This window comes from Panthera leo, chromosome D2 (genome assembly GCF_018350215.1).
Source record: "Panthera leo isolate Ple1 chromosome D2, P.leo_Ple1_pat1.1, whole genome shotgun sequence".
In the NCBI taxonomy this organism is placed as follows: domain Eukaryota; kingdom Metazoa; phylum Chordata; class Mammalia; order Carnivora; family Felidae; genus Panthera; species Panthera leo.
This window is the reverse complement of record NC_056689.1, coordinates 49,934,935-49,957,820: the sequence shown is the minus strand read 5'-3', so window position 1 is coordinate 49,957,820 and position 22,886 is coordinate 49,934,935. Positions and strand designations below refer to the sequence as shown.

Genomic DNA, 22,886 nt, shown 5'->3' with positions numbered 1-22,886 from the left:
AGCCTTGTTGAACTCCTGGCAGATTCCCAAACAGGCCAGAAGGCTTCAAACCTCCCACAGAGTCTCCATTCCCTCCTTCTGAATGGATTTCCTTCAACCTTCCCTAAAGAAATCCCATTATTATTCAAAATTCAGTTTAAGGGTTATTTCCTCCCTGAAGCCAGGTTTTTTGTTTTTTAATGTTTATTTATTTTTTGAGAGAGAGAGACAGAGTGCGAGCAGGGGAGGGACAGAGGGAGAGGGAGACACAGAATCCAAACCAGGCTCCAGGCTCTGGGCTGTCAGCACAGGGCCCCGATGCAGGGCTTGAACTCACAAGCTGTGAGATCATGACCTGAGCAGAAGCCAGACGCCCAACTGACTGAGCCACCCAGGCATCCCAAATTTTAAACTCCGTTTTAGTACCACTTCCCTTCTTTCTCCTTCCTGTAGCTCGCTGTCTGGAGTCCTCTGGAGTTACTTCCATGGCAGATGTCATTGTTCGATGTTTGTCAAAGAAGGACCATCTACATCATAATCTCTTTGTTGTTGGACTTTTTAAAATATTTATTTGTTTGTTTGTTTATTGAGAGAGGGTGCAAGTGAGTGAGGGACAGAGAGAGAGGGAGAAGGAGAGAGAGAGAGAGAATCCCACGAGGGGCAGAGAGAGAGGGAGAGAGAGAGAAGCAGGGCTCACCCAAAGCAGGGCTTGAGGTCACTCGGTGAGGGCTTGAACTCATGAACCATGAGATCATAACCAGAGCCGAAATCAGATGCTCAACTGACTGGGCCACCAGGCACCCATAATCTCGTTTTTGAAAAGTTTTTTTCTACTGTTTTACTTCTTTAAAAAATATTTATCATCACCATCATCACCATTGCAGATTCCTGTGCTCCAAACCTACTAAATCAGTCCATGGACCTGGGTGAAGAATTTGCTCTTAAAAAAATCTGCTAGATTACTGGTCATGTTCTGTTTCTTGATCAGGTGCTAATTGCACACAGTGTTTATTTGTGTGGAATTCACTGAGCTCTGCCCTTAGATTATGTATACATTTCTGTATGTATGTTACATTCAGTGAAGAGTTAAAAAGTAAACACTCCCCAGGCTATTTTTATAGCACTGATGGAGAAGCACTGACTTCTCTCTTGCTATTGAGTTGTAAGCTTTTAGAGGGTAGTGAGGGTATCTATGCTGTCTCTGTATTCCCACCATCTGTTTTAGTGCCTACAGTATAGTACACACTTAATGAGTGATTAGTAAATAAATGAATGAATGAACAAAGGGAGAGAAGTGGCTTGAGGGTTCCTTCCTCCCTCACTCTTTTCTAAACATTGTTCCATGCCCCTGCTGGAGCACGTGAGAGCTCCTACCTCAGAGTTAAACTTCCCAGATATATCTCCCCTGAATAATCCTGTGAGATGCCACCTGACTTCCTCTCTACCCCACATGCTTGGTGTGACTGATCCAGGGCACCAGCCTGACAAGGGCGGGAGAAAGGAAGCAGGTGGAGGACGTTCTGTCCCCAGTACCAGTACTTCTGCCCTGCCTGGGTCTGAGCCACCTGGCTCAGGCGTTCCTCAACATGCCTGGGAATCAAGCTGGAGAGAGCATGTCCTTGGAGATACTGCATTGCTAAAGCTCCTACTTGCACCTCTGATGTAAACTGCTTCCTAAATTACTCAGCTTAAGTTATGTGGGAATTTGAAAATCTTTGAATATTTAGGAGTAGCAGTAGAGATTTTTTAGCAGACTTACAGCAGAAAGTGAGAGACACCCTGGGTGAAATATCATGTAAGTCATTTATTCAGTCACAGGTAATTACCAAAAGTTTCCTAGGGATACAACGATGAACAGAGTCATCTGCCTTAATGGAGATCGCAGTGTGTGTTTGGGGGGCGGGGTGCCGGGGGAGGGGGTGAGACAGTCAAATACTAATATTGAAAGAGGACTTCAACTACCTCTTTCAATATTACTATTTTGACCTCAAACTTATTTATCGATTAATTTCTTCTTTCCAGCTTATCTCTTAACTCAGGCAAAATACCCTCTGGGCAAAGCATCCCCTAATGAGAACCAAAACTACCCACTCAAGCAATAAGGAACCACCCTGAGCCAGCAAGACCCTGCTTGACTGACCCCAAGACAATGATCAACCTCACCTTGACTGCCCAGCTGCATGTACCCAGTGAACTTTGCCCCCTGTTTTCCTTATATAAACCTGGAAGTATTGTCAGCACTTTTGAGACAGTCTTTGACATGTTAGTCTGCTTTCTGGTATTGGCCTCACCGAAATCAATTCCTTTCTTGTTTCCCCACTACTCGTCTCTTTGCCTTTTGGATTTTGTCAGTGGCAAGTAGCTGAACCTGGTCTGTTTGGGACCCTCACAGCCAGGTGCTCCTGCACCCCTGTGCCCTGGCTACAATATCTAGATTTTTCAGAGCAGTTATGATGTGCTGGGTGCTTCACATATATTAGTTAATTTCATCATTGTAACGACTTAGTTGATGTCCTATTAATATCCCCACTGACAAATAAGGGAACAGATGCATGGTAGAGTTACAAACTGATAGAGTAAGGAAGATACCGTACTTACTTACCGTACTTACCGTACTACTCCGTAGGGAGTAGGAAAACCTGATCTAGTCCCAAGGGTCAGGGAAAGTTTCTCCAAATATAAGAGGCTGAAGCAGAGATCTGAGGATTGAGTCTGAATCTAGTGGACAAAGAGGTCTGGGGGAAGAGAATTTCAGCCAATGGAAATAACAGATGCAAAGGGAAAAGAAATTGTTTGAGGAACTGGCAGGCTGCCCTATAGCAGGAGCACAGGGAGCTGGAGATGAGGCAGGAGAGGTAGGGGCCACAGCCCCCAAGTTTTGTTTTGTTTTTTTCCTCTGTGTCTCAAATAGTATGATAAAGTCAGGGATAGAAGATTTAGGATTTCGCCCTGATTTTGCTCTTAACAACCTCAGCCATCTCTCTGTGGCTGCTTCCTTATCTGGAAAAATGAGTGGGCAGACCAGAGTTCTCAAGGGCCCCTATGGTTCCCAAGCTGTGGTTCTGGGTAGGGCACTCCTGGAAGAAATTGCCAATTCAAGGCACAGGCCCTGGCTGCTGCTGAACGCACTGAGGCCCAGGGGCTTGGCAACCCAGTGGCCCAGGCAGCACTTGCTGGCCTCTGAGTCCTCTGTAGATTAGGTAAACACAAATGATGGAGAACATCACATACAATAAATCACACAGTAAATATGGCTGTGAACATGATTTGTTCCTCTCACTCGACATGGGTGAACTGCTAATAATGTAATAAAGATTACCACCTGTTTGAAACATTTCCTGTGTGCCAGGATTGTACCAGTTACTTTAGATAGATTTCTCACAACAGCTCCTTGTTAGATTCAAAAGCTGAAGCCTCAAGGGATTACATAACTTTAGTAAAGTCCTCAGCACCCAAATTTGTCCTGCCTACGGAGCATGTCCAGTCCTGTTTCCTATTGCCAGGTGTGCTCACTTGAGCAATGACTCTCTCTGGGTTTGCTCAGTGGCCGAGTTGGAATCTGAACCCAGCTCAGACTCCAAAGGTTATGGTGTTGACCACTGGGCCATACTGCTTTCCCTTCTTAAAACACAGGCAACTCCTTATTCTATAAATAGGATCACTTTGTCTCTTGAAGTTCTTTCTGGGTGAGGAAAGTGCTTTTTATAGCTTGGGACTGCTTCTGCTTTCTTGGTCTCTTCCAGCACCTGTTAATCCTGCGTGCAGCTGTGTCCTTCACTGTCCTTACACTGTATTCCTAGGTTTCCTCCCTGCAGAAGACAACTCCGGGAAACCACATGGTGTCTGTATGTGTGCCAGTAAAGAAATTTCACTCCCCTCCCTCCGCAAATCGGCCTACCTTTCTATAAATATTCCCTCTCCTCCCTCCACTCAGGCCTGTGAGTAGTTTGGTCACTTAACCAAACACACACACACTCACAAAGCAACGAGAGGAGGGGTGTTGGAGGGGACAGCCGTGAATGACCTTGCAAAGGTGTCTAGCTCTCTGGGGACAGGATTAGCAAACTTGAAACCTCAACAAATATTTGTGTGCCTCCGTATTCCTCCCGAAGCTACCTGCTCCTCTTGCGCCAGCCTCGCTCAGTCCCCTCTCCGCCTCTCCGAGATACAAAGCTCAACCCGCCCATCTTTTTGCAAACCCAGAGAACTTCAGTCCCCTAGTTGAAACTCGTCTGTGGCGGTGGCGGGCAGCACTGGGCATGCTCAGTAGTGGGGACAGGTCTGGAAGGCAAGGAAGCCGCGTTTGAAGTCGCGCGGCCGGGGGAACAGGGGGAGGCGAGCCGTGGGGGCCCCGGCTGGGTGTCCGCGGGGATCCCCGATTCCGCGCCCGGAGCTGGCATGCTCCAGGCTGGCGCGGCGGGGCGGGCGCGCAGGGGGCAGAGCGCGGAGGAGAGGGGGGAGCCGGTGGGAGAAGGGGAGGAGCGCCGGGCTCGCCATCCCCCGGCGCCGGCTCTGCGGCTGCTGAATCGGAAACCGCAGGGAGGATCCGGGGAAATAAAGACGCCCGAGAATGACCTCCAGCGAGGCTGCCTGAGCCGGGGCCCGCGCGCCGCCGCACCAGCCTCCGGCATGGGCGACCGGGGCGGGCGGCCCGAGCACTCGGCCACGCACGCTCCGGGGCCCCCCGCCGACACCGGAGCTGCCGCCGTAAACGGGCTGCTGCACAACGGCTTCCACCCGCCGCCAGTCCAGCCGCTGCTCCTCTGCAGCCGGGGCCCCGCGGGCGGTGGCGACGCGGCACCCCCGCGCCTCCAGCTCTTGCCCGAGCTTCAGCCGCAGCCACCGCCCCCTCAGCACGACTCCCCCGCCAAGAAATGCCGGCTGCGGAGGAGGATGGACTCCGGGAGGAAGAACAGGCCGCGTAAGTCCCATCGCGAGCGGAACGCTGGCGCGAGGCAGGCGCATCCCGCGCGCCTACCACCCCGGGAGCCGCGGGCAGGCACCGCAGCGCGACTGGTGCGCCCCAGCGCCCGCTGTCGGGGGAGTGTACGGAGGGGACTCCGGGGACTGATTCTTTCCCCAGGGGCGCCAAGCACTAAAGATCGCTGCCTGAGCCTCACGCTTGCTTGCTTCCGTCTGTAGAATGGGCCGATTCAATGCGGATCCTGCGCTGCTCCTTCGGTCTTGGCTCTAGGCAAGGCCAGCGTACTGCGCGCCTTCCTAATTTGTCGGTGGGAAAATGCACGTGTGCGAACATTTCACGGGTTCCGGGAGTAGGCGTAGAGCGGGAGGGCCCTCTCCCTTCTCCTCGCCCCTTTTCCTTGTCAGAGTTCGTCTTTCTGGGTTGGCGCTCAGGCAGCCACCTTGTCCTTTGAATCGCAGAGTAGCCGCCAGTACCTCGGGTCTATTGGCAAACGCGAGGCCTGGAGGCGTGGAGTTTGACAACCCCCCAAATCACATCCTATTAAATGCTCTTTCCTCGCAGCCAATGAGAGGACCCGTTGGCGGGGGCACACCCACTGATACCATGTGGGCCGGAACTATGTGGACCAATGAGAATTAGAGGTGGATTTTTTTTTTCTGGGAACTGGGGAGGTAGAGTTGAGGGTTTCTAATGGTAGCTTGCGGCGTAAAAAGCTGAAAGGCGTTATTTCACAATCTAAAGCGTGTATATATGATGTTACTTTATAAAGAGTACCTTCCCTGCATGACGTTGTGGGATGTAAATTCGTAGATCGAGTTTACAACTGTTTTTTCCTATCTGAGCCGAACCTCCTTCTACTGGTTACCTCTTTCTGGGTGTCTTTAATGAAGCTTATAAATGGCAAAAAGCAAAGTAAGTAGAATGCATACTAATTAATGATTGCATTCAAACACCATTTGCGTATGGGTTATTCTGTCTGATACGGAGAAATTGCTAGTATAGGTTTTGGATTTATCTGTAAAAGCTTGATATTTGGCAAACTTTTTTGTTTCTCTCTTTAGACTCTTAGGTTTTCTGCGCTCAGTTAAAATCTCTGAGACTTTGGAAAGTACTGATGTGGGACGGGATGACTCTGATGCTTGTATTTTGTAGATGTGAAATGTTTAGGCTGAAAGTTAACTTTGAAGCCACACAGCAGATTGGGTGATTGTTGTAAGGAAGGCATCTATTTAGCACTTGAATTTGTACTTATTTTTGTTTTTCAGAATTGTTAGAAAATTACCTTCTTTATGGACTTGATATTGATTACTTATGATTTATTAACCTGTTTTACTTCTTTTGAAACCACATTTTAGTTATTTCTCTGATCTATGTTTACAAATCGTAGGACAGTTTGCAATGTAAATAGCTAAAGTGTATCAAAAAAGAACTGTTTTGAGTTTTTGTGTAGTATAGCTAGCCTAAATGGTCTGTGAGGGTATATAACACCTTTAGAAATAATTTTTGAGGAATTAAAAGTACTCTTTCTTAATAATAGGTTGGAGGCAGAGAAAAAATAATTTTGAGGCTTCACTTGAGCTTGCAAACCCACAAGGATTTTTTTTAAGTTTTTAATTATTTTTTAAACGCTTATTTATTTTTGAGAGACAGAGAGACAGAGCACGGGCGGGGGAGGAACAGACACACACACACACACACACACACACACACACACACACACACACAGAATCCCAAGCAGGCTCCAGGTTTGAACTGTGAACACAGAGCTCCATAAGGGGCTCGAACCCACGGACCTGAGCTGAAGTCAGATGCTTAACTGACTGAACCACCCAGGCGCCCCAACAATTATTATTTTAGAATACAAGAAAATATAACTTTATGCCTCTGTATTTGGTGTCAGAAATTAAAGTGGTTTGTATTTTTTACAAAAATTAAAACCTTAGCTATTTTACGTCCAGTGACCATGATACTTAACTTTTAAACTTTTAAAAGGGATTCATCAAAATTTACTTTTCATTATCCTACCACGTTTTCATTTCTCAAATTTGAACAAGCATTTCTGAAATAAATTTTACATGTTCTGAGTGGCATCTGCTGTGTTCACTACCAAAAGTTCTCAGTGAAAACTAGGGCAACATCTTTAAGCCTTGCCTACTAATGTTTAGGTATTTTTTTATAAAAAAAAGATAGTGCTCGGTCAATTCATATTTAGATTAATCTAATCTAATCTAATCTAATCTATATCTTAGATATACTAAGAGTTAACTATATCCCCATTTTCTAACGATTGATAGACTTTATGTGAGCAACTATTACAAAGAGTATTTGGGTGCTTTAAATAAAATGCAGGGGTATTGTTGTCGGTGGAAGCATTGAAGCTGAACAAATAATTCCTATTTATCAGTTTACAACGTCAAACAACCTGCTTCCGTCTAAACCAGAGGTGTGTTGAAGACAGCCAGATCTCAGTGCTCTCAGATAGGCACTTGGAATGCTTATGTGAGTGGGTGTGTTTCTATTTGGTAATATCGTGGATAGAGTGCAATACACATAGAAATACTTAACGTTTGAAAACGATGAATGCAATGAAACAAACAATTCAGTAGTTTCTGATTGTTTTAAAATTTTAAATCTCAACGCAGGAACTCTTTACAAGCTTGTAAGCTAAACATCAGACCAGTGGTAGGTTAATTTTGCTGAACCAGGAGAGGGGAGTGTTGTCCACTTTTTATCGAAAGTACTGTCACCTCACCACTTGTCCTTGGAAAGCTTTTGTAAGACTGCTTCATCGGTCTTCCTTGGTTACTTCACCTACCTCTGCTATTTAGCTGTGTAGCCGCAACCAAGTTACTAGCTCTCATGTTGAGACACTGGAGTTGGCTAGGTGGTCTTAAAGTGTTGTTCCTTGTGTCTTCCAAATTCTGATACTTCAGAGCTATGACTTCTATGCTAGTTATCCACTTTGCCACACGACTTAGCGTTTAATTGGGTTTCTTCCTCCTCCTCTTCTTCTTCTTCTTCTTCTTCTTCTTCTTCTTCTTCTTCTTCTTCTTCTTCTTCTCCTCCTCCTCCTCCTCCTCCTCCCCCTCCTCCTCTTCCTCCTCCTTCTTCTCCTCCTCTTCCTCCTCCTCCTCCATTCTCCTCCTCCTCCTTCTCCATTCTCCTCCTCCTCCTTCTCCTCCTCCTCTTCCTCCTCCTCCTCCATTCTCCTCCTCCTCCTTCTCCTCCTCCTCCTTCTCCTCCTTCTCCTTTTCTTCTTCTTCTTCTTCTTCTTCTTCTTCTTCTTCTTCTTTGTGCCAATTGTTCCCTGTGTGTTGTCTTATTTCCTCAATTAGGTTAGAAGTCTGATTGCAGATGATATAGTTTTTTCTCTTATGCCTTGCACCTCAGGTCCATGAACATTTGACTGATGTCACAGGAGAAAAGGTACAAGTGACATTATCACCACCTCATTGAGATAGTCATTTCCATCCATAAGGTAGACTTTGGCAAAATCTCTTCACTGGAATTTCCATAGAGTATCAACTGGGAGATTCCTTTGATCTGCTCCTTGATGATTTGATTCTTTGAAGCATGCGTAAGTAGCACCTTACTGAGTCAGCTCACTTCCCAAATATTTTGAAACTAATGATAGTCCTAATAAAATGCTGTGAGGGTCTAATGTGTTGTAAATGGAGGGCTTTAGTTTGGATAGCCGCTGGATGGCCTAGGGCCAATTATTCACCTATGTGTCAGTTCCAGGATGGAGATAATCATACTACTCATTGGGTTGATATGAGAATTAAATTAGATAATGTATATAGAAAGAACCTAGATCCCTGCTTGGCATATAGCATTTATTCAGTAAATGCCAGCTCTCATCACCCCCATACAGAATACTGTCCACTGTTAATCCAAAGGACAGGACAATTGAGCTGCCAGAGATTGACTTCCTTAAAAACAAACAAAACAAAACAAAAAACAGGCTTAGAATAAGAAAGACCAAAATGTTTTATTTAATTAGCTATAACACTCTTAGTCCTTCAATTATTTTTTTACCCTTCCCCAATACAAATAGTGGATAATAGAAAACTGTAGAGAAAAAGCAGGAAAAAGTACTTACAGTCCCATCACTTAGAGAAAACAACTGTTTACAATGTGCCATATTTTACAGGTAATTTGAGATCATACTAAGATGAGATTTTGCTAGCTTTTGTTTTTAAAAGTTTAGCATAAGCATTTTCTTATGGCATTAAAACTTTTTTTTTTTTTTTTAATTTTAGAGAATGAGGGAATCTCAAGCAGGCTCTATGCTCAGTATGAAGCCCCATGCAGGCCTCGATCCCACGACCCTGGGATCATGACCTGAGCCGAAATCGAGAGTCAGACACTCAACTGACTGAGCCACCCAGGCACCCCAAAACATCATTTAAAAAAAATTTTTTTTTACGTTTATTTATTTTTGAGACACAAAGAGAGACAGAGCACAAGTGGGGGAGGGGCAGAGAGAGAAGGAGACACAGAATCCAAAGCAGGCTCCAGGCTCCGAGCTGACAGCACAGAGCCCGACATGGGACTTGAACTCACAACCGTGAGGTTGTGAGATCACAACCTGAGCCGAAGTCGGTTGCTCAACAGACTGAGCCACCCAGGTGCCCCAAAACATCATTTTTTTTTGTTTTATTTTGTTTTATTTTTTGGTTGTTTTTTTTTTTCAAAACATCATTTTTTAAATGGTTGTATTATATCCCCAAGAATTTATTTAACCTTTCTCTGGAAGCTGTAGGCTGCAGCGAGGGGTCTCTACATCATAAACATTGCTGTAGCAACAACTTCATGTGTAACTCTTTTTTCTTTTTTTTTAATAAAGATTTTTCTTAAGTTTATTTATTTTGAGAGAGAGAGAAGGATCTGGGGAGGGGCAGAGAGAGAAAGAGAGGGAGAGAGAATCCCAATCAGGCTCCGCCCTGTCAGTGCAGAGCCCGACTGGGGACTCAAATGGGCTCAAACTCACCAACAGTGAGATCATCACCTGAGTCAAAATCAAGAGCCGAACACTGAACCAACTGAGCCACCCGCGTGCCCTTGTCCGTGACTCTTTCTTAAGTTATTGTTGATGAGATGGGTCGACACATACTTTTTGGAAGAGGAACCAAAACAGCACAAAGTAGTATTTAGATGTTTCCTTGAAATGCTGGATATTTTAGACCACAAGGACACTGTTAGATGAGCCACCCTGGTGGAGTGAGGAGAGAAATGCAAAGGAGATTGTTGGAGTCACCAAACACTATGCTGCAGAAAGGCAAGTATTTGGGCATCCTCAGAAGACTGGAGGATCAGTGCTGCCCTCTCCCTTCCCTCCTCTGTTGCTTGGCAACAAGCAGAAATAAAGACTGGATCAGGGAGGGCAGCCTCCTGTGGGGTGGGCATTCTGGCTTCTCAAATCATTTAGATAGGATGCTACGAGCAGAAAATGGGTGAAAATCCATTGCACCCATAACATACTCGTAGGTACAAACCAAAGAAACCTAAATCTGTCACCCGTTTCAGCTAGCCAGCATGGTGAAAGTATGAGGCCTCAATTTTCCAAACATTGGGGTATTTAGCTTTGGCATTTGGGCTTTCCACTTCCTATGAGAAAAACCAGGATAAAAAAGATCATAGAATTTTCTGGTTGTATCTGCACAGAGGGTAGATATATATGCTTTTTTTTTTTTTTTTTTTTTTTTTTTTTTGTAAAAAAACTGTACTCAGTACTTCTACATGGATGGGAAGCATTGCAAATTCAAGAACACAAGACCGAAATGGAAAGCAAGGGCACACTGTAGTATTCCTACCATGTGGGACGTGGTCAGAGTCCCAAGTTTGCCCATGAAGTTATGAATTGTGCAATGCACATTTAAACCGAAGATTAAGACTTTAAGACCCAAGTGGCCTGCATCTAAGTGGTTAAGTCAGGTATCAGAATGTGTTAGGCATGTGAACACTTTTCCTCAAAAGACCAGTAAGTGAATTTCAACCTTAATACGAAGGATATTTTGCTTGGCACAGTAACCAAAGATGGAAAGGGTGCTGTTAATGTTTAGCATGTGGGGCATTTAACAAGTGAATAAAACAAAACCCATCATGGTTTTGGAAATAGAATTAGTAGAGAAACAAAGGAGTACTGGTTTTAATTGACAGGTTTTGGGGGTTTGTTTTTGTGATAGCTTGACTTGTGTGTAGGTGTGTGTGAGTGGCTTTAATACAAACCAATTGCCTTGAAAGTAAAAATAAATCAAGGTTTGACTTCTATGATATTTAATTACATGTGCTTTAGCTTTAATAAGTAAGCCAGTATTCACCTTGGGATGGCAGTATTCTGAATCAGATACAGAAACTGTTCAGTGTACCCAATGTGGCGCACAGAATTTCTCAGAAGACCTTTTCTGTAGGTGATGGAGCTATCCAGTGTGGTCTCTCATTACTTAATTCATGACATCTCTTAGATGCTTAGACTTGGCTAATCATATGTGTGTGTATGGGTGGGTGGGTGTGTGTGTTCGTATTCTCCTTGGGAATACATTTGAAAATAACCGATGATTCGAAGGGGTGAGGTAATGTTATTTTTAGAGGCAGTTACATCAAAATAATGATCTGGACCTCCAGCAGGTTTCTCTACAGTTTGGAAAGAGGACGGAAAAACTTATGACCATAGTGAGTACTTAACAGTAGTCACTTCCAGTAGAGTAGCTGTTATTGAGCAACAGCTGTGTACATATTGTTCTGTACGTGTTTTTATGAAAGCATGCACATTACCAACCCCACTGTCCATTTTACAGATGGAGAGAGAGAGGCTCAGAGAAGTGAGGTATCCTGCCCCAAAGCCTTTATGTAGTCCGTGAATGACCGGGCCAAAATTCAGACCCAAGTCTAAGTCCATTGCCAGCTAGCTGGCTCTCTTTTCTGCCCTGATAAACTTATTATTTATGTTGGGAAAAGGAAGTGTGTTCTGTAAAACTTTAAGAAGAGATGAGTGTATGCAATCTGTGCACCTTGGGCGAAAAGCTCATCCATGTGCCTGTGGAAGTAACAGCGGCCAACATTAAAGGGCACTTACTATGTGCAGACACTAAGCTAAACACTTTATATGGATTATCTCAGCAAACGCTCTCAGTACCCTGTGAGTTGGGTACTGCTATAGATTGAACATTGTGTCCGCCACCAAACTCATATATTGACATTCTAACCCCCAAGGTGGTGTTATTAGGAGGTGGGGCCCTTGGGAGGTGATTAGGTCATGAGGGTAGAGCACTTATGATTGGGATTAGTGTCCTTATAAAAGACCCCAGAGAGCTAGAACCCCCATCCCCACTTCTGCCGTGTGAGGGGACAGCAAAAAGATAGCCATCTAGGAGGCAGGCTCTTGCCAGGCGCTGAATCCACCAGTACCTTGATCTTGGATTCCAGAATTGTGAGAAATAAATTTCTGTTGTTTATAAGATACTGAGACTATGGTAAGACAAATCATATGATCTTCCCTCGGCAGGTGAAGAAACTGAAGGATAGCACAAAGGCTTGGGGCAAAACTGTCTGAGTTCAGATTTTGACTCTGCTGGGCTAGACTTGGGTAGTGTTCTGTAGTGGAAAGAGCTTTGAAGCCACCAGACCTGAATTCAGAGCCTCAGTGTGCCATTACTAACAGTGTCACCTTCAGGCGAGATCCTTAACTTCTCCAATAGAGATAATGGCGTCCATCTTACCGGTTGTGAGGACCAAAGGCAGAAAATGGAGATAAGTTGTAAAACAGAGTGACTGGACCCTGCTACATGCACAGTAAAAGATATTTTGCTTGGCAACACAAGCAGGACATTTAATATTAATATTACTGCCATTACTTAGTCACAGAGGCTTTCAAAACTTTGTGAAATCTCAGGATTTCCATGAACTCATCTTGCCCCAACTGAGACTGGGCTTCATTCAAGGTATCTTCCAACCTGACCCAACATCACGTCCTGAATGGAAGCGCCCTAATTCTGACGTTTCTAGAGGCAAGACACATGGCCTGTGTCGCAATTCTTGACCTCATTGTCAACTTTCATAAGTTGCCCCACTGCAACTCCTGAGATGTACAGCATGACCTGTCTGAGGGTGATTTTGGCAACTTGGTGACTAAGAAGACTGTCATTTGTTTTACTGTTAATCTAGTGTCAGGACAAAGTTGGGTTTTGTTTTTTTTTTTAATGTTTATTTACTTTTGAGAGAGAGAGAGAGAGAGAGAGATACAGAGTGCGAGTAAGGGAGGGGCAGAGAGAGAGAGGGAGACACAGAATCCGAAGCAGGCTCCAGGCTCTGAGCTATCGGCACAGAGCCCGATGAGGGGCTTGAATTCACGAACCGTGAGATCGTGACCTGAGACACTTAACCGACTGAGCCACCCAGGCACCCTAGGACAAAGTTATTTCTAAAAAAGGAAGTTTCTTCCTTTGATCTTTACGGTTTGCTATGTCAGCCCCTGAGTGAAACAGATAATGCACACAAGAGAAAAGGATTAGGAAAGTGAGCACTTTTCCTTTATGAAAGCTGCAGGAATCAAACAAGGCTGCAGAATTCAGAACGGATGCTACTTCTTAGGCCTTCTTTTTACCCACAGCCTAGCAAACCTTGTTCTGACAGATGAGGAGATGGATATTTCTGGGCACTTGTTGCCTTCGAGACCAGCACGTGAACCTTCTGGAATGCCTGGCCCTGACTCAACGCTGAATCTGGGCCACTGGGTCTTTAGCTAGCGCCTCTGGACAGACTGAACTTACGTGAATCTCTGTGAGCTGTGGCCAGCCTGGGCAGTGCCAGTTGCTAGGAATCCTCTGGGCCTTCTGGACAAACAATTCCTTTACAGCCTGAGGTAGGCAGTCCAGGAGGGAACGAGGCAGGGGTGGATCTGTGTGACTTCAAGCTTGATATGGGTCCACAGTGTAATGAGGCTTCCGGCAAAACATAAGCACCCAATAAATGTTAGCTGTCATGGGTGGTGGTGTTAGATGCCCTTCCTTACTTACACTTACTCCTATAACTTCTGCCTTGACCCTACAGTGTATCCAATCTCTCTTCTGCATGACAGCTCCTTAGACATTTAAAGACAGCTATTTAACTGGACTTTTCCATGGCGTCCTGCCCTCTGAAAAACGAAGACCCACACACTCACCTGCCAGACTTCATCATCCTTGTGAGCCAGTACTGGTTGTGTTGAGTTGCCAAAGTATTAAAGCTTAGATGGGAGAATGGCCACTTGGGGTTGTCATAAAAGGGATCAGGTAAATACTGACCTGGGTGACCTTGAACGCCAAGATTTAATAAGCCTGTATGTCCCACAGGGGCTAATCATTTTTTTTTTAATCTTTTAAAAATGTTTATTTTTTCATTTTGAGAGAGAGGGAGGGCAAGGGAGGAGCAGAGAGAGAGAGAGAGACTGGGAGTGAGAGAGGATCCCAAGCAGTCTCCATGCTCTCAGAGTAGAACTCGACTCAGGGCTCAATCTCACAAACCGTGAGATGGTGACCTGGGCCGAAATCAAGAGTCAGATGCTTAACTGACTGAGCCACCCAGGCGCCCTGGAGCTAACCAGTTTTTATTCCTGTGGGCCACGCACTGTGCTAGACTCTGCATGGGATACTCGGCTTCATGTGATTCCAAGCTGGAGTGTAGCCTGAAGCCAGTTGCCTGGCTTGATTTTACTCAAATCTATGGCATTTCCAAGTCCCTAAACTCTGTGCGTGTAAGTCAGAGGACTTGAACAAGTTGAGGCTGTCTGTTTGCCATCCATACTTTCCCAACTACCAGTGTTTGATGAAAAACATCTAAAAACATGCTACATATTTGGGAGAAGGAAGGTAATATCAGTTTGGTCAAGGAGATACCACATCCTACCTTTTATGGAAGATTTTTACTATGAGGAAGTGGCCCAAATGTGATTTATTCTTTGGAGTGACTGCATGATATATCGTCAACACTTTTAAAGAGTGGTAAGGGGTATCGTGAATAATTATGCCAGGACCACAGGCATAAACTGGGATCATCCTAGGAAAACCACAAGTTCCCTTAATTTGATGGGGCCAGCTCCTCCGTGCTCAGGGGAGCTGGTCGTACACATTTCTTCCTAACTCTGCATCCTATGTCCTGGTGTTGGCAGCTTGAAATTGGCTACAGTGAGTGTATTTGCCCTATGGAAATTGGCAAACGCTAAAAATCAAGGTTTTCTTCTTAGGCAGCCAGTTGCTAAACATTTACCAGTACGTCACTGACTAGAATACAGGTCATGGGTCACACAGAGGAAAGTCCCAGACAGCATCAGTAATACGAGCTGAATAATTAAAGCCTTTGATTCAGAGAATGGGAGAAAAAGACTGACATGTCCTTTGCTAAGTAGGAAAATGCCAGAAGGTGAGGAGTTAGACAAAAGAACTTCATTCTCAGGAAAGAAAGTATTCCACACATATTTGAGGGCCCGCTATGTTTTAAGGGTAGAATTTAGAATCACATTGTTGTCTGCCTCTCTTTCTCCCTCCTAAATTCCTACCCCAAATACCGTTGGGTTCAGTGCCAGATCACCCAGTAGGGAGAACAAGCAGGTGTTAGTGTACCAACAATGCAGCAGGAGAGAAGAAAGAAAGAAAGAAGAAAATAATATACATGACTTTATGTATATATACATGCATGCACCAGAGTACTAACTACAGGAGAACCATAACTTTAGGCTTCTTCTTTACACTCATTTTATGATTCACTCCTGTTTTTATGTTGAATGACTTGAGTTGTTTTGAGCTACATGTTCGTTACATGTGGACTGGGCAACACCAATAGTTTTCCTGTAAATAGGTGTAAATCTAGCCCCAGTGAACCTTGCACCTTTCTAGGGTGATTTATAATTAATTTACTGTTGGTGAAATGGCAGGGTGGAGTTGCCAGAGGATCTCCATTTCATGTTTTTGGTTAGGGCGGGCAGGCTGAAATTTGTCCCAGCCAAAAGGGAAGGGAGGTTGTTTGTTTGTTTCCAGAGGCAGGATCTGTGGGGCAAAAAAAGGGACTTCCCCAGTTCATTCCCATTAGATTTTTACTCCAAAGGCGACCCGTGATGCCCCACTGTCCTCTCACTGTCTTGCATGAGTATTTGGAGAGTGTTGGGATTGTAAAGAAATCTTTTTACTTGGGAAAACTTCAAATGTTATATAAAGCCAGAGTGTGCATCAAATAACTGCCCATCACTCATCACTCAGCCTATCTTTCCACTCATGTCCAATCTTATTTTTTCTGTTACATCCAAACCTCCCCTTTCAAACTGGATGATTTGCAGCAAGTCTCAGCTATCTCAGTTTAATGGTAAGTGTTTTTATATGTGTTTCTAAAAGATAAAAACTCTTTTTGAAAGCATAACCATAATCTGTTAATTGCTGGAAAAAGTTAACAATGTATTATTTTCAGTTGAAGCTATATAGTATTTTATGATGCACAGTTAGAGGAATAAATTCAGTTATCTAACTACGGTTAAAATTGTTGCATCCTGTTTGTTGATTGATAGATAGATGAAAATCTGATATTGTGTTTCCTGGGAGGATTTAGTTTGGGGTTTTTTTTGGTATGTTTTTGTTTGTTTGTTTGTTTGTTTTGCCAGTACCTGCCACTGCCTGTTTATGATTAATTTTTAACCATATCTTCATGGTCTGAGATTTGAAACTTCGTTCTCGTAATGAAATAACCATGTGCCAAAAAAGGCTCTTTGGAATCATCCCAGAATCACTGGACTAGAAGTGATTTGTATCTCCCATGTAGTTTCTGTCTTGAGAGGGAGAGACTGGGAACAGGATTAAAAGAATTCCGCCTCTGCAGTCACTAGGGTGGGAACAGGCAAGCTAGCACTCATTCTGAAGACACCTGGGAAGGAGGACTGGGCTCAGACTGGAAGTCTGGGGTACTGGATTCAAGGTTGAACGTGGAGTTTACAGGAGGTTACCAGGAGGGGTATTGCTGAAATTTGTGAGATTTGCCGTTCCTTCATTTCAAATGAACCACAAGAACAAAGAAAAAGATCCTGAATCTCTCTAATATCACTCTTGTCTGTCAAGCGTTTTTGAGGATCAAACCACTTCAACATCAGTGAGTTCTTATCTGTATAACTGCCAGGATTGCCTTACTCTTGGCAGTTTTATGAGTCTTTCAGTTTTATGCAAAATGTGCTCCAGATGCATTTTATACTTCCTTGCCTTCTTGGACAGAATACTGAGTATCGTGATATTTTCTAATAATTTAGGGATATGACTAATATCTGGTTTTATACTGGGCTGTAGAAGTCACGGCGTGCGAATGGTCGCTCTTTTGTTTTTTAGTCAACGGATACTTGTTAGGCACCAGCTGCATACAGATGAAACTTTTTTAAAAGGGTCCACGTATTTAATTCAAAATTCTTTAAAAATATTTTTCTCTATTGAAAAGCCGTAACTGAAACGCATGTTGAAAACCCTGTAACTAATGTTTGGGTGAGTGCCTTAACTTCTCGGCCTCAGTTCTGTCATCTGTAAAGTGGGCATAAATAAGAATGCCTACCTCGTTGGGTTCTGAGAATTAAATTAAACATTGCATGTAAAGCTTCTAGCACACACCCTGGCACATGGTAAGCCCTTAATGTTAGTCGGTACAGTGCTGCTGCTGGATTAACCCATTTTTTGTAGACATTAGAAGAAGTTTCTTCTGGATTCTTTTTTTTTTTCAATTTTTTAACGTTTATTGATTTTTGAGAGATAGAGGGAGACAGAGCATGAGTGGGGGAGGGGCAGAGAGAGAGGGAGACACAGAATCCGAAGCGGGCTCCAGGCTCCGAGCTGTCAGCACAGAGCCCGACACGGGGCCAGAACTCACAGAGGGCTAGATCATGACCGGATGCTCAACCAACTGAGCCACCCAGGTGCCCCATTTTTTCTGAATTCTTATAAGTAGAGCATTGATTGGCAAGTTTATAGCTCTGAAGTCTTTTAAAAAGTTTGGCCTGGGCACGTATATCCACATAAAATTGCACAAGCTAATATACCACCTCCGTACACGTGTACCACACTCAGTTACATTCTAGGCAAGGCTTAGTTAGGCATATTTGCTTTGCAAATGCTCTCACTCTGGCATAGGTCAGTTATATAATAACAAGTAAATGAATAACCCCATCAAGTTTAGAGTTTTAGCACTTATTATAAGGTTTAGAGGCTTTTGTTTGATTTTTATATTTATTACAAGCAAACTGAGGAGCCGTTAGTTATTTTTAGCGTTCAGCTTTTTGGTGAAACATTTTCAGTAAATCTGTCCAAGCTACTGAATCAGTTTTGATTCCAGAAATCCCCGGATTGCAAGGAAAGCTGTTCAGAAAACAGTTAGGATTTGCACCTACTCCCTGTGAGTCAAACTTGTCTCCATATTGCGCAATCCAGACAAAGTACAAAAATAAATTGGGTGCTGAAGTTTATGAGACTGCGGCTGTCATCCCTAAGTGACAACTGTCCAGCCTTTACACATCAAAACAGTGTTGGTCTCATAGATGGACTTTGCATTAAATGTGTACTATTTTTTCTAAAATGAGCCAATGTTAAGTAAGGTATTGCTTTTATCTCTTCCTTCTGTGAGTTCCATAGTTAAGATGCAATAAAAAATTCCAGGGCTAAGTTGTTTGAAAATCTTACCTGAATGATAGAGAAGGGCACTCTGTCCCCAAACTAATTGGCACCAGATAAACAGAATACTTTGAATGCTCATGTTTATATTTTTAAAGTTTTCACCTCTTTTTCCAGTTAGATATTACATCTAGCTGTGCTTTGGATAAAAATTGTTACAGTAAAAGAAAACATTTAATACTAATTACAGTGACTGTCACCTCTGGAAACTTGCCAGCAATAAGCCAGAAGGCAGCTGAGAACCTGGTAAGGAAGCAAACACGTCTGAGCAACCAAAATCAGTGTTGGGAAATAAATAAAATTGGAGACGCTTTTGCATTCTACATTTAGTGTACTTCCTGTGCTCTCTCTGAGTCTGTTTACTCTTACTAAAGGCTCAGTGTTAACAGACATGAATTTTCTGGTTTCTCTGCATTCATATATAGCAGGTTTGGGGTAGATGTACTGCAGTAACATTGATAGCAGCAGGAAATTAACAGGATTAGCCTAAAAGCAAGACATAGAAAGCCATAATAGAGACAAAAGAATACTTAAACCCTAGTAGCCTTGGAAGCAGAGAGAGGTTCATGTGGTTCTGAGGGCATCACTATATAGTGGGCACAAAAATTGACCCTCATATGCCCATCAGTCATCAGGAAGATCTAAAATTTTCTTGTGCTTATTTTCTTTAAAAATATGGGAAAATCTGTAGAAAGACTTTTTTCAAAAGCAATTATAATTTGGCATTTCTATTTTAAAAGTTATCTATGAAATGAAGGGTTTAGGTCAGAGCTTTATATATGCATGAAATCTGCTTTATTAAGATAGAATGCACATGCAATTCACCCACTTAACGTGTACAGTTAGGTGGGTTTGAGTGTATTCGCAGAGTGCAACCATTACCACAATCAATTTTAGAAAACTCTGTCACCCCCTTACAAAACCTTACTTAGCAGTCACTCCTTTTTGCCCCCACAACTCCTGAAACCGGGCAACCACTGATATTTCGGTCTCTACAGATTTACCTATTGTGGACAGTCATATATTGGAATCATACTATCTGTGCTTTTCTGTGATTGGCTCCTTTCATGGAGCATAGTGTTTTCAAGGTTCATTTATGTCTTAACGTATATGAGCATTTAATTCTTTTTTATTGCCAAATAATACTTCATAGCCTGGAGACAGCATGGGTTATTAATCCATTCATCAGTTGATGGACATTTGGGGTGTTTCCACTGCTATGAACATTTGTGTACAACTTTTTATGGGGACAGGTTTTCACTTCTCTTGGGTATGTACCCGAGAGTGAACTTGCTAGATCACATACAAACTCACGTTTAACCTCCTGCAGAACTGCCAGACTGTTTTCCAAAGTGACTGCACTATTTTATTTTATTTTTTTAATATTAAGCTCTTTTTATTTTTTAATCTTTTAATGCGTATTTATTTTTGAGAGAGAGAGAGAGAGAGAGAAAGCGTGAGTGGGGGAGGGACAGAGAGTGGGAGACACGGAATTCGAAGCAGGCTCCAGGCTCTGAGCTGTCAGCACAGAGCCCGATGCAGGGATCGAATCCATGAACTAGGAGATCATAACCTGAGTGGAAGTCAGACGCTTAACCAGCTGAGCCGCCCAGGTGCCCCTGCACTATTTTATATCCCCACCAGTGGTGTATGAGGGCCACAGTTTCTTCACGTCCTCACCAACACTTGTTATTTTCTGTTTTTTAAATTATAGTCACTCTAGTGGGTTCAAAGTGGTATCTCATCGTGGTTTTGATATGCATTTCCCTAAAAGATCTCTTATGTCCCTCCAACGCTAACATCAAGTGATTTTATTGTTTTTTTTTTTTAATTAAAAAAAATTTTTTTAATGTTTATTTATTTTTGAGAGAGAGAGAGACAGAGTGTGAGCCGGGGAGGGGCAGAGAGAGACTGAGACACAGAATCTGAAGCAGGCTCCAGGCCCTGAGCTGTCAGCACAGAGCCTGATGCTGGGCTCGAACCCACGAACTGGGAGATCATGACCTGAGCTGAAGTCAGACGCTTAACCGACTGAGCCATCGAGGCACCCCTAACATCCAGTGATTTTAAACTTTTTGTAGGTTTGAGTGTCATCTCCAATTTAATTACAAGGTTCTCGAATGGCCAGGAAGTGTCAGGCTTTACTTTGTGATGGTTATTGAACCTAAGAGGGAACCCTGCTTAGAGCTGCCATTCATAAATACTAAAAGACTGTTTTAAAGATTTAATTTTTTAAAAGTAATCTCTCTACACCCAAGCTGGGGCTCGAAGTTACAACCCCAAGATCGAGTCACATGCTCTACCGACTTAGCCAGCCAGGCGCCCCCTAAAGGATTGTTTTAATTAAGTGAGGTCTGGTCCTCGAATAATGTGGATTTCACTCCTAGCAGTTTTCACTCGTTCCTGGTTGTTCTTGATTAACAATCGGTCTGCAGACTGGAAAGCAAGTGCCAAGAGGGCAGGTACATTGCCGTATCCCGGCTCTGTGCCACGGTGACTTTCACGGGCATAAACATGTGTTCATGAATCACTGGGTCCATAAGCAGGTGGTTGTTCTCAGATTATTTGAAGAGGGACTTGTGACCCCCTCTTTCTTCCAGCTTGCAGCGCCATGTGAGCAGTTGGCACGCCTTTTCTCAGTCCCCCCCCCCCCCCACCAACATCCCCCAGCTCGACTTTAAAGATCTGCCAGGCTCTTGCCATCGAGCTAAAATACATGAACAAAGCCCATTTCTGGTAAACCTGTTGTTCCACCCGGTGGTGCCACTTGGCAATGCTGTTCTCCCCAAAGCCTTAATTAACCACTCCCTGGTATTAAATCGTCAGTAGATCCCTGGAGTAAGTAAGCACGCTCTGGTGGCTTGTCAAGACAGAAAGCTAAACCTCTTGGTGGCTTAAACCGGGATTTGTTTAAGCAGGTAATGAGATTGCCATCTTGAGCTTCAGTGCAGGACATTAGGTAGCTGGAGGAGCCATTCCTGGGTGGACGCTCGGGTCTATTCTGGGTGCTGAAATGATCACACTGGAGCCAATCTTGAGTGGCCCCCAAGAGCCACTGTATGCTTGTCCCTTCGCATGTGTCTGCAGAGTCCAAACTACGGAATCTTCTTCCAGGGACCGTACTTCTGATGATGAAGGTGGCATAATCAAAGCCGAGGACTACGTGGAAGGTTGATACTCACCTTCTGTTCCCTCTAGATTGGGCAGGACAGACAGGTTCTTGGTGAGAAATAGGGACAATGACCTTAACTGTCTGTAATTGTATTTCTGCCACCCCCCCCCCCCCACTTCCTCAGCCTCACAAGATGACTGCAGGATGGGAAACAGTTCTCATCTGTCTATTATTTCCCCTCCTTATGACCTGGGACAGAAATCCAGGGCTTGACTGTGGGGGTGACAGGAACAAAATGAGCTCGGTGGTCGCTAGAGTGACATCCCTTTGTCTACTCTGATTTTCTCTCGTAAGAGTGGCAGGGAAAGCTCTCGGACCTTGGGAACGAAACTGCACCTCCCTGAGCTGCTCAGGGCCTTAAGGAAGAGACCCAAGGAAAAGGCTTTTTAACCTCACGAGTTTGACCTTTTGGGTCCCTTCACCTCTAGCTTCATCTTGCCCCTGCTTCCTGCTGGCCGAGGTCCAAGCTAAGGCAAGCTAAGAATACATTTATGGGTGACACCAGAATGGCCCCCTGCAAGAGCTTTTTTTTTTTACCGCCTCTCAAATCTTAACCTAAAAAAAAAGTAACATAGCTTTCATGTTGGTGTTTCTGTTTGTTGTTCTGATTTCACGTGGTTGTCTGTGTCAAGGTCAACCACATGGGTTGCAAATCAAAGAACATCTGCCTGCCTGACCTAAATACACCGGTACTGTTGCCTGAGCTGACTTCCTTATGGAGAAATGCATGGTTACCTTAAAAATGGGAGTCGCTGGGAGAGAGGAGCACATTGCCAAAACTTAATCATATGTGGAACGTTTCTAAACCCACGGCCAGGGGCTTTCGTTGTGGATGGATGATACGTGGAAATCCAAAAGCTATATTTAAAATTAAATACTGCGGCACTCATGTTATAAATTGCCCCTAAATAATTCCATTAACAAGCAGTTAGATGCGTTCAGGTCCTTCTGTTTCCGGAATGGGAACCTCTTCCAGGTCATTACCAGGCACCACCCCGGGGTTCCTCCTTAGAGCTCCCTCACAGTTACAAGCAAGAGTAGCCCATTCAAACTCTGATCTCTCACTTTTAAACTGTGGTCCAGCTACTTACAGCACTCATTTTGATTCAATGAGAACAGTGGTTTTGAACTTGGCTAGTGAGAATTA

The 22,886-nt window shown here is 43.9% G+C and overlaps 1 protein-coding gene across 5 annotated transcripts in view; it reads left to right on the top strand.

Moving 5' to 3' along the window:
• The window catches only part of PANK1 (pantothenate kinase 1), a 103,037-nt gene that overhangs the window by 44,467 nt on the left and 35,684 nt on the right, over window positions 1–22,886 (top strand). Inside the window, exon 1 of one of the 5 annotated variants that reach the window (XM_042908820.1) lies at window positions 3,904–4,900. The exons of 2 other annotated variants lie outside the window; for them this stretch is intronic. In XM_042908820.1, the coding sequence (XP_042764754.1) occupies window positions 4,378–4,900 (523 nt within the window). In that variant the 5' untranslated portion in view covers window positions 3,904–4,377. Of the gene's footprint in view, window positions 1–3,903; window positions 4,901–5,232; window positions 5,816–14,407; window positions 16,238–22,886 lie in introns of those variants that run through there. 2 more of the 5 variants (XM_042908822.1, XM_042908821.1) reach the window with 2 other exon arrangements.